This window comes from Marmota marmota, unplaced genomic scaffold (assembly GCF_001458135.2).
Source record: "Marmota marmota marmota unplaced genomic scaffold, marMar, whole genome shotgun sequence".
In the NCBI taxonomy this organism is placed as follows: Eukaryota; Metazoa; Chordata; class Mammalia; order Rodentia; family Sciuridae; genus Marmota; species Marmota marmota.
In genome coordinates this window covers 1,237,771-1,248,561 of record NW_025999853.1, presented here as the reverse complement: position 1 = coordinate 1,248,561, position 10,791 = coordinate 1,237,771, and the positions used below count along the sequence as shown (strand labels likewise).

Below are 10,791 nucleotides of genomic sequence, written 5' to 3'. Positions count from 1 at the left end.
GGCACACAGCCGCCCCAGGCACCAGGCAGCCGCAGGCCCAGCCAGGAGGGAGTGGCCCGTGGCCAGTGGGATTGGGACCGCGCTATTTGTGTGTATTTTGATTATCACAAACACATCTCCCATGAGCCCACAGGGTGACAGTAATGTCACCACCACCAGTCTTGGAATCACGGGTGGCCGCTTTTGGGCAGTGTCCTCGTCTTCGTCCCTGAACCTCAGTGTCCTCAGGGTGGAGCGGGGAGGACACTCCACCTTTAACAGATGAAGGGTCAGAGACCCTTGGGTCCCGCAGGCCCCAAGCCCGTGACAGCAGGGGAGGACCCCAGATAGGCCCAGGTGTGAGTCCCAGTTCTGCCACCTCCCGGCTGTGTTGCCTTGGAAGTTCTCTCAACCTCTCTGAGCCCCAGGTGCCTCACCTGTGTGATGAAATTGGAAACACCTTCCTACAGAGTCGTGCAGGAGGAGTGGACGGGACAGCAGGGAGCACGCAGGGCCCAGCTCACAGTAGGCGCTCAGCAAGTGCCCCTTTCCTTAACCAATGGCCGGGCTCGCTCATGAGCCACGCCCATCCCAGAAGCGCAGTGAGGAATGGGAAGGGGGCAGGAGGGGATGGTGCCCAACAGCACAGGAGGTTGGCTGAGAGGAGACTGGGGAGTGGGCGGAGCTGACCGACGGAGGAAGGGCGCGTGGACGCAAGGGCGCAGGGCAGCCGGGGAGGAGGCACGGAGCCCGATCCTTGGGTGGGGAGGCCACCGTGGGCTGCTGAGCCCAGAAGGACCTAGGGCCTCTGTCCTCAGGACAACGGGACGTCATGGGACACTGGGGTAGGACAGCAGAGGGCCACAGGGGAACCCGGCAGGCGTTCCAAGGAGATGATGGTGGTCAGGGTGGGGCAAGGTGGGAGGGGAAGGAGGGGGCAGGACAGAGGGCGTCTGGGCTCCTGGGAGCGAGGGACTCCTTCCAGTGCTCAAGGACACAAACACGGTGGCCCGTGAGCAGGGACGTGCGCTGGAAGCTCAGAAGCAGCTGGGACTGGGGACGCGAGTCTCTGGCCCATTAGCAGAGGTGAGAGCAGAGCTCAGGAGAGCCCGGAGGGGTGGTCTGGACCCACCACCCAGCTTGGGCAGAGAACCTCCCCGCCATGTCTCTGTCATGCAGACGGCCCTTTTGCCTTCCAAGTCTCCATGTCCCCCTTGAGAACCCGGCGGCCCTGAGCAGAGCCTCGGTGTCAGTGAATTGGGACTAGATCCCAGCACTGCCCAGCACGGCCACCATCTGGCTGTGTGACCAGAGCATGTCATGTCACCCTTCTGAGCCTCCGTGTCTTAAAATGGAAAATACCTACTATAGAGTCACGAGGACCAGGTGACACTGTGCACAGAGCTGCAGGCACGCGCAGGTGTCCATGAGCGTAAAAAGTTCCGTGGGAGACTGGGGCGGGGCTCAGCGGTGGAGCGTCTGCCTCGCATGTGTGAGGCCCTGGGTTCGATGCTCAGCACCAGTAAAAAAAGTAAAGGTCCCGGGTCCGTCTACTGTAAAAACACAGCTCCACGGGACTCGTGCCTGGTGCCCTGCCAGCCCCTGTCTCCCAGGGGGAAGCAGGACCTCTAGACAGTGCAGCATTGCAGGGACAAAAAGCAGCTCCCGGGGGGTCACCAGGAGGTGCCACACGTGGGGCAGTCTCCCTCCTGCCTTTGGCCCCTGTGCCCATTAAGCCCTGTGAGAGGCCTAGCTCAGGATGGGCGGGGCCTAGCTCAGTATAGGTGGGGCCTAGCACACAGTGGGCGGGGCATGGCTCGGGGTGGGCGGGGCCTAGCTCGAGGTGGGGGCCTGGCTCAGGGTGTGTGGGACCTAGCTCAGGGCAGGCAGGTCCCCCACCAGGCAGGCGGCCAGGCTGCACCTCCACTGCCATCCATCAGGACAGTGCCTTCCAGTGGTGACACGTGTGAGGACTGGTGGGTCCCAGGGACATAGGCTCACCCCAGCTACCTTTACTCTGAAGGGTCCCTTGCACACCACAGTGTGACGTCACGCAGTGTTCTCCGTAAGCCCTTGGACGTGGCACTGGCCCAGGCCCTGGTGTCAGGTGGTGGTTCTGTGTGTCCTGCGAGGACGTTTGGAGGACCATGAGTGTCGTGCACAGAAGCCTCCCACTCTGCCCACCCCAGGGCACCCCTCCCCTCCCGACCACCTACTCCCAGGCTTCCTTCCTCCTGGCCCTGGTAGGACGCCAGCCACTCGCTGCTGCCCACGAAAGTGTCTGTCCTTCCCTCAGGCCCCTCCTTTCCACAGGCAGTGGGTGGCCAGGTGCCTCCCACAGCGCTGCCCTCCGGGTCTCCCGCCCACTGTCTCAGGGACACCTCCCGCAGGCCTCTGGCTCTCAGATCTGCAGTTTCTCCTCGACCCCAGCACTGACCAACCACCTGTCACCAGGCTTGGGGGTCTCCCCCTCCTCATGAGGTCACAAGGGGCAGGACCCCAAGCTCTCCCAAGAGCCTGGGCCTCCCCAGGGCCTCCGCACCCCGTGCTTCCCTGGCTCATTGATGGCCAGGTCCCCTCTGACTCTGTTCTGACAGCGGCAGGAGAGTCGTCTGATCCCAGGGGTCCACCTGGCTGTGCCTGTTCCGTCCTCGGTCCCCACACAGGACAGGAACCTACCTGCCGGACGACGGTCCGAGCCCTTTCGAGGGGCTGGCTGGGAGCCCACGCCCAGCGCTGCAGTGCAGACACCTTCCCTGGCTAGGGGTGGGCTCCGCGGTCACCCTCCAGACTGGTGGCCAGCTCAGAGCTGTGGTCCCCAGGGTCACATGGGGCAGTGGGCCCCAGGGGCAGTGATCACCCTGCCCTGCCCCCAGGACATGGCCTCACGTTTTACTCACTCTTAGCTGGGCCCGGGGCAGCGCCGTGGGCTCCCCACAGCCTTCCCCCAGCAATGACGGGGCCCCATAGTGCCAGCGTGAGGTCCAGGACCAACGTCCACTCCAACCCCACGTCTATAGACCAGGAAAGTGGCCGTGAACCAGGTGGACCCTGGGCAGGCTGGACCCAGCCAGAGCCCTGCTCATGATCTGGCCTCTGTAGGCCCCACTCTGATGGGACCCAGATGACACTTCTGTCCTAAGTGCCCCTGTCAGCCTGGGTCCTGTGGCCAACATCCTCAAAATATGTGGAGATCCCCATCCCCCCATGTGTGGGGCAATAGGTCACAGGTGCTTTTTTACAAAGAACAGGAAGTTGTCACCATAGATCTTTGCCACAGTGTTATAGGGGAGGGCCTGAAAACTGGGTCAAGTCAGAAACGAGGGGAGGGGGCTGCACTTTTAGTGGAGTGGCTGTCCCTGGGAGGGGACATCCTTGGGCTGAGCCGGCTAAGTCCCAGGGAGGGACCTGGCTGTGAGTCATGGGCAAGCTGCACCCCAGCAGTGGAGGGACGGGTGGCTTGTTTCTGAGGAGGACAGCTGGGCACTATGCATGGGCTGGACCTTCCTATGTGCTGGATACTTGTGGGTGTTTGACATTCCTGACAGCCACCCTCTGAGGTAAGACTGTGCTCACATTTCACAGGTAAGGACACTGGTTAGTCAGGTTCAGGTTTAGCTGTTGTAACAGAGAGACCAGAATAACAGCAACCAAAATGTTCTCAAAACTCAGTGTTCTCTCAGAAAATAGTCCAAGGAAGGAGATGGCCCCACCTGGTGGCCTGGGGACTAGGCCTCTGGCTCCTTGTGGTTCCGTTCCCTGTGGAGAGTCCAAGGTGGCTGCTCAGGCAATGCAGTGGGGCGCGGGAGTCACGGGGTGTTCTCTCCATGTTCACTCAGGGGAGGTGAGGTCTGTCCTTGTGAAGCCTTTGAGAAGTGTGACCAGCACCTTCTAAGGCTGGGACAGGACATTGGGATGGACAGACAGGGGAAGGCATCCCGAGAGGAGGGTTGGCCTGGGCCGAGCGGGAGGTGGGACCGAGGGCTGATGCTTTGGGGTGGGAGCAGCAGCTGGACGGGGGGGCTCTGTGGATAATGGTGGGCACGAAGGCCGGGACTGGGGACACTACGGAGCCCCAGGGCCAGGAAGGGGACGTTTCTCCCTAAGGGACAGGGAGTCCGGGAGTTCCCGACCAGAGAGTGCAGTGGTTGGGATAGGACCACATGGGCATCCCCGTGGGCCTCACGGACCCGCCACACCCACGCGCCTCGTTTAGTTCACTTCCAGGTGACAGCGCGGCCAGCCCACCCCCAGGGCCCAACCCGGAGCAGCAACCTTGTCCCTGGGGCACCTGGGCCAGGCCACCTCTCCTCTCTGAGCCTCAGTGTCTAGGAGCAGGGACTGTAAATCATCCCCCAGTCCAGTTCTCCCATCGGCATGGCAAGGGCATCAGGCCGCCCTCCTAGGGGCCCATTTCCCAGCCTCCCTTGCTGCTGGGCATGGCCGTGGGCCTGCGCCCTGCCAACAGGTGGGAGGAAAGTGGAAAGGTGCTTCCTGTGGGTGCAAATAAAACAGTGAGTGAGTCACAGTCCTGTGAGCCATGAGGCGCGGGTGACAGCCCCAGGTGGGATGCGCTCAGCACTTAGGCGGGACTGTCGGATCCTAGGTGCTCCTTGGCTCCACCGGCCGAGTCTGAGGGGAGGGGCCCGAGGGTCACCGCGCACGAGAGCCCTGCAGAGTCTCTATGGGGGTGGGAACACTGCACAGCTCAGGACAGTGCTCAGGGAGGGCCTCTGGCGGGATGGCGTCCAGCCTGGGTGCAGGGCCAGCGAGCCCCGGGCTCTGCAGGGGAGGGGAGCACCAGGGTCTTCTCTCTGCAGACGCAGCCGAGCTGAGCAGTGAGGAGGCCGAGGAGCTGCAGAGGATCAGATGGCACCGGGACCAGCTCCTGGAGGACATCCAGGTGTGCAGGGCGCGAGCTGCACGCGGGGCCCTCCCTGCTGGCTCCAAACCCCTGATCAGAGAGCCCAGCCAGGGGCGGGAGACCAGCACAGCCCGGAAGTCCCCGGGACTGCCCAGGCTCAGGGGCCGGCCAGGCAGGGGCGGGGGAGCCATGGCAGGAAGCTGAGCCCACTCCACCACATGGGGCGGGGGGTCCAGTCCCAGCCCAGGGGCCCCAATCAGGCCTCCTCCCCTGGAGGGGTGGACCCTTTGGTCAAAATAGCACCCAAGTGTGCCGAGCACTTGCCAGTTTCTTGGACGGCCACTCGTCACCAGGCTTCCAGACCCCACCCGGGGTTTCTCCGGTCGCCTTAGCGGGTCCTGCCTCTGAGCTCTGCGTGGCAGGTCCCGCGGCCCCAGGCCCTTCCCGGCGCCCCTCGCGGCTTCTCCTTCTCTTCGTTTCCCTCCCCCTCCTCTCCAGCTGCCCTGACCACCCTGGTGACCGTTGCCCGGCCCGCCCCATGTGTGCACTTAAGATCCACAGAATCTCCCTCAGCTGGCATCTTGTGGGCGCCCGCCCCACGCCGGGCTTTCTGTACCACTGTCTGATAATATCCTGCCGTCTCACTGGCCTCTGATGGCCACGATCCCACCCCCAGTAGCCCTGAGCTCCAGGAAAGCAGAGCCCAGGCCTGCCTTGCCCGCCCCAAACCCCAGCCCAGGAGCCCGAGCCTCTATGTGCTCAGTTAACACTTGTGAGTGAACCCCGTTCTACTGGGGGGAAGCCTCTTGGGTCCAGCTGAGACCACACAGACAGGAGCTGCCTGGCCTCGGATGAGCTCCCAGGCCCTCAGCTGGCCCTGAACCCCAGGACTAATCCTGGGAGACCCCACCCCCAGCACCCACAGGTCTTGGGAGGGGTGGGCCGGTGCCTCTCGGGGGACTTGGCTAGTGCTCATGCTGCTGCCCGGCAGGGGGAGCTGAACCAGCCGCCACCTCCCCATTGCCCAGCTGGGGTGGCCGGTGGGCAGCGGAGAGGTTCTCCTCTGCCACTCAGGGCCTCCAGAGGTGCCCCGCGGCACCTGGCACCTGGTGGGCACTTAGTCTAGGGCAACTGGAGGGAAGCCAGAGAGGAGGGGCCTGGGCATCGGGCAGGAGCCGCGGAGGCAGGAGGGAGCCGTGGGGGGACTTGAGCTGAGGGGACAGGAGGGAGCCTGGGGGGACTTGAGCTGGGGGGCAGGCTCCTGGCTGGGCTTGCGGGAACCACAAGGGGCTTGGCGGTGGCCTTGGCTGGAGCACGGGGAGTGGCCACACTGCGGAGGGGAGAAGTGGGAAGACTGGAAATCGGGTGGATGGAGGGCTCCGGACCTCCCAGCCCGAGACAAGAGTGGGGTGGGGGCACAGCAGAGGAAGCAAGTTGGGGGCGGGGGCTTCATGGGATGGGAAAGCAGGGAGGGGACGTGTTGGGAGGGTCCCTCAGACTAGGGGCTGAGGATGAAGGTCAGGGAAGCGGCCCCGCCCGGGTCACACCAGGATGGGAGCGGTTACAGAGGGTCCCAGCGCCCCCAGGCCTGACCTCTGTGCCCCATCTCCCCTGCCCCCGCCCGTCCTGCAGAAGCTGAAGGAGGAGATCGCGGATGTGTTTGCCCAGATCGACTGCTTCGAGAGCGCCGAGGAGAGGTGAGGCCCCTGCCCACCACCGCCTGCCGCCCACCGCCCAGGCCCCCCGGGGGCTCCATCGCCATCCAGGCTCCACAGGGCCCCTCGGGGTCCAGCCTGGTAGCCCCCGGGGAAGAACCGGGCCCTGTCCTCTCCTCACCCAGGTGGCTCCGCTGCAGGACCTGGGGTCCTGGAGGCCCCCGAGGAAGGGCCTGGGCAGGTGGAGGGGGTCCTGCCGTGTCCTGGGGCGGCCACACTGACACCCTAACTCCCGCAGCCGGATGGCCCAGAAGGAGAAGGAGCTGAGCATGGGAAGGAAGAAGTTCAACATGGACCCCGCGAAGGTACCGGCCTCCCGCGCCCTGCCCTGGCTGCTGGGCTCCCTTCCCCCCAGGGACAGAGGCGCTGGCCGGTGGAGGAGGCACAGGCAGCCAGCAGGGGACGCCAGGCTGGAGTGCTGGGGAGCTCCCTGGTCAGCTGAGGCCGCCTCTTCCCCAACAGCCCTGAGTGTCACGGGTGCCCACCGTCACCATCACTGATCCTGGGCCCCTGCCCCCATCCACCGGGACCCAAGCCACACGCACACTGTCCCACTCGCTGTCCAGCACCCTGCTCTGCCGGCTTCCAGAAGCCTCCTGTCCAGGAGGAGGAGGCCCTCAGGGGTCCCCCAGGAACCCAGAGACAACCCTCGGTCTCCTGGACGTTGGATGACAGGCTCTGAGTGCCCGGGTCATGGGCTCCGTGAAGTCACACGAGGCTCAAGGCTCCGTGGGGAGGGGAGGCCCTTCACGGCGGCCACCCACCTCCCGTGGGGGGCCCTGGGTGTCCCTCCCCTCTGCTGGTTTTTTCTAACTTTTCACAGTGGCCATAGGTCACTTGTGTGACCAAGTGAAGGGCTATTTTTAATTAATATGAGTTTTGGGGGGACGGAGGGCAGAATCGCTGAGTCTTAGCAACACGCTGAAGCCCGTCAGGGGAAGCCCGTTGGGAGGACATCGGGCTTCGGGGCCCTGGGAGCCCTGGCAGGAGCCTGGTTCTCTGCGGGGACTCTGGCCCTTTGCAGCCTCCAGGCCTGGGGAGCTCACAAAGGCAGTTCCTGTTCAGAGGGACAACCGAGCCCACAAGGCTGGCCCCGGGCCTGGCCGCAGGCTCCCTGCTCCAGGCCTGCCTCGGGGCAGGGGCTGCACACAGATGCCACATGTCACCTGCAGGGCATCCAGTACCTCACTGAGCACAAGCTGCTGACCCCGGACGTCCAGGACATCGCCCAGTTCCTGTATAAGGGCGAGGGCCTCAGCAAGACGGCCATCGGCACCTATCTGGGGGAGAGGTGAGGGGCTGGGGCCTCAGGGAGCCAGGAACCAAGGGGTGCAGGGGAGGGAGAGTGAGCCACCCGGGAAAGACCAGACCCAGCCCCCCGCCGCGCTGCGCCATAGTGTGGAGCAAGCCCGGTGGCTGCTGGGCTCCAGGCACTGCGGTAAGTCCTGGGTTTCCAAGACAGACCAAACTGGCCTCAGTTCCTAGCAGGGGGACAGATCCCAACACCACGTAAAATATGTCATAAGATGATGAGTTCTGTGGAGACCAAAGGGAAGGGAGGTCCAGGAGCTGAGGACCTGGCTTGGGCTGTGGCTTTAAATAGTGTGGACAGGAAGGCTCCCAGGGAAGGTGAGGGAAACTCACAGAAGGACGGGCATGGGCAGTGCACAGATTCCAGGCAGAGACATCAGCCAGTGCAAAGGCCCTGGGGCAGAAGCAGGCTCAAGAAACGGCACGGCACGTTGATGAGACAGAGATAGCAAGAGACAGAGGAAGGAAGTAGTAGGAAACAAGTTGGGGGTCTGTAGAGGGTCTGGGCAGAGAAGTAGTCTGTGACCATCCTCTGGCTGATGGATGGGGGTGGACTGTAGGGGGCCAGGGTTGAACTGGGCCAGCAAGCCAAGACCCCTTCTCCCAAGCTCCCCAGAGGACATGTGCCCCTTGAGCAAGGTGGGGGGAGGTGGGGGGAGGAGGGCAGCTCTTCCTGGCTTCAGAGCTGGGAAGAGGGGGACCCGGGGAACAGGGCTGTCAAGGCCCAGTCCAGGAAACCCCGGCGGGGGCCTTGAGCAGGTCACCCAGGCAGGAAGGAATCAAGGAAGGATTGGACGGGGCAGGCCAGCTCCTGGGGGAGAGCAGGGCTGGTGGCCCCCAGGGTCTGTGCCCACATGGAGGGGACAAGGGGGGGACACAGGCACGTCCCCAGGGGTGATGGGGGCGCAGAACCTATCATGAGTGGAGGAGACGGTGCTGGTGGGACCTGAGGATGGACCCCCTCCCTGCCCCTCCCGGGCGGCTCCAGGAGGTGGGTACACAGCGGTCCCTTCCACCCTCCCAGGGACCCCACCAACCTGCAGGTCCTCCAGGCCTTCGTGGACTGCCACGAGTTTGCCAACCTCAACCTCGTCCAGGCCCTCAGGTGAGCCGTGGAGGGGGCAGGGTCTGCAGGGTGGGGACATGGGAACCCACAAGCAGACCGCAGCCACCAAGGGTCAGGCATGAAGACGAGGAGCCTGTCCTGTCCCCAACCAACCACTAGAACCACCCTCCTGCCTACGCCTCTGGAGCCCGACTGCCCAGGGACAGTCCCAGATCTGCCTCTCATGCCCTGTGTGACCTGGGGCAAGTCACAAAAAAGAAACCTCTCTGTGCCCCGGTTTCCTCATCTGTAAAAGAGCCCAAGAACAGTACAGGCTCCCAGGGGTGTAAGGACCAGGGAGAGAGTGCTCAGGGGCCATGGCGAGTGCTGAGAAGTGCCGCCTCCGGCGTTTCCCCTGGAGAATCGGCTCGGGGAGGGGCGCTTGGCCCGGGTGTTGAAGGGTGAGTAGGAGTCGGCAGGGAGGAAGCCCCTCCCGGGCAGCACGGCCTCCCTGCGCCCACACCTTTAGAGGAGAAGAGCAGGGGGCTGGGGGCTCCGTGTCCGGTCACTCGTGCACCTGCCTATCGAGCAGGGCCTGGGTGAGCAGGTCCGGGGGCCCTGGGAGGCCCAGCCCTCGCCCCAGGACTGCGCCTGTCACTGGAACCACCAACGTGCCAAGCCCAAGGGGCGCCCAGCCAGGGAGGCCGTGCCAGGGGCCACAGGCAGAGCCCAGGGCCCCGTGGCCAGAGCAGGGGAGCCCTGAGCCCCGTGGGCAGGGGCTGAGGGTGTGAGGGCCTGGAAGACAGTTGCAGATTCTCTGGTTCACGCCATAAGGGGACAGGCCTGGTGGGCGCCGTGGCTTTCTAGGCCCCTGGGGGCCCGCCCTCTGCTGCCCACCGCCCTCCTCCCCAGGCAGTTCCTCTGGAGGTTCCGGCTGCCCGGGGAGGCCCAGAAGATCGACAGGATGATGGAGGCCTTCGCCGCCCGCTACTGCCTCTGCAACCCCGGGGTCTTCCAGTCCACAGGTGCGGAGGGGGCCGAGGCTCTGGGACCCTCCACACTGCCAGGCGCAGACCTGCCCCAAGGGCGCCAGGGCCCGCCCTCGGGACCCCCAGCACCAGACCCTTCAGGAGCCCTCGCTGAGCACAGGTCGGGGCCAGGCCTCCGCTGGGTGCCTGCAGGCGGAGCCGCCCCGGGGAGAGGTGGCAGGGAGTGAGGGCACAGGTGCTGGACTAGAGCATCACCTCTGTCTGAGGGTAGGAGTAGGGGGGTCAGCGGCCCCCCAGGACGGCTTCCCAGGGGTGGCAAGGTCTGAACGGGGTTTTGAAGGATGAATAGGAGTTTGCAGGAGGTTATGGGAAGGGACTTTTCAGAGCACCAGATCTGAATCGCAGTCCGACTGGTTTGTTAGTTTGGAAGCTTGGGCCTGTGACTTAACCTCCTTGTGCCTCAGTTTCCTCACCTGTGAAATGGAGGTGGTGACAGCACCTGCCTCGCAGGGCCGCACGGGGAGGTCCAGAGCTTAGCCTGGAGCAGTGCTGTGGGAGGGGGAATCGCGCTCTAGACCCGGAGCTGCTTAAAGACTCACCTCAGATGCAGAGCTGAAGGTCAAGGGGTTGGGGACTTCCCTGGCTCTGGGCCCAGGGACTGAATATTCCATAAAAGACCCAGAATAGCGACCACGGCCCCCAAAGCCGCAGCCGGCCCCGCCCCCAGCACAGGAATACTCCCCAGGGGGCAGCAAGGTCACTGAGCAGCACGTGACAAGCCCCAAAGTCCTGCCAACCCTCAGTGTTCCAGCGGGCAGGGGCCGGTGGGCCACCGGGCGGGGGAGGCGGAGCCGGGGCTGGGGGGACTGTTCAGTGGAGGAGAGGACG

The 10,791-nt window shown here is 64.5% G+C and overlaps 1 protein-coding gene across 1 annotated transcript in view; it reads left to right on the top strand.

Annotated features, from left to right (window-relative positions):
- The window catches only part of Cyth4 (cytohesin 4), a 22,839-nt gene that overhangs the window by 3,257 nt on the left and 8,791 nt on the right, over nucleotides 1–10,791 (top strand). Inside the window, exons 2-7 of the mRNA XM_048807988.1 lie at nucleotides 4,800–4,882; nucleotides 6,476–6,540; nucleotides 6,797–6,863; nucleotides 7,731–7,849; nucleotides 8,894–8,974; nucleotides 9,827–10,129. Of these exons, the coding sequence (XP_048663945.1) occupies nucleotides 4,800–4,882; nucleotides 6,476–6,540; nucleotides 6,797–6,863; nucleotides 7,731–7,849; nucleotides 8,894–8,974; nucleotides 9,827–10,129 (718 nt within the window). The remainder of the gene's footprint in view (nucleotides 1–4,799; nucleotides 4,883–6,475; nucleotides 6,541–6,796; nucleotides 6,864–7,730; nucleotides 7,850–8,893; nucleotides 8,975–9,826; nucleotides 10,130–10,791) is intronic.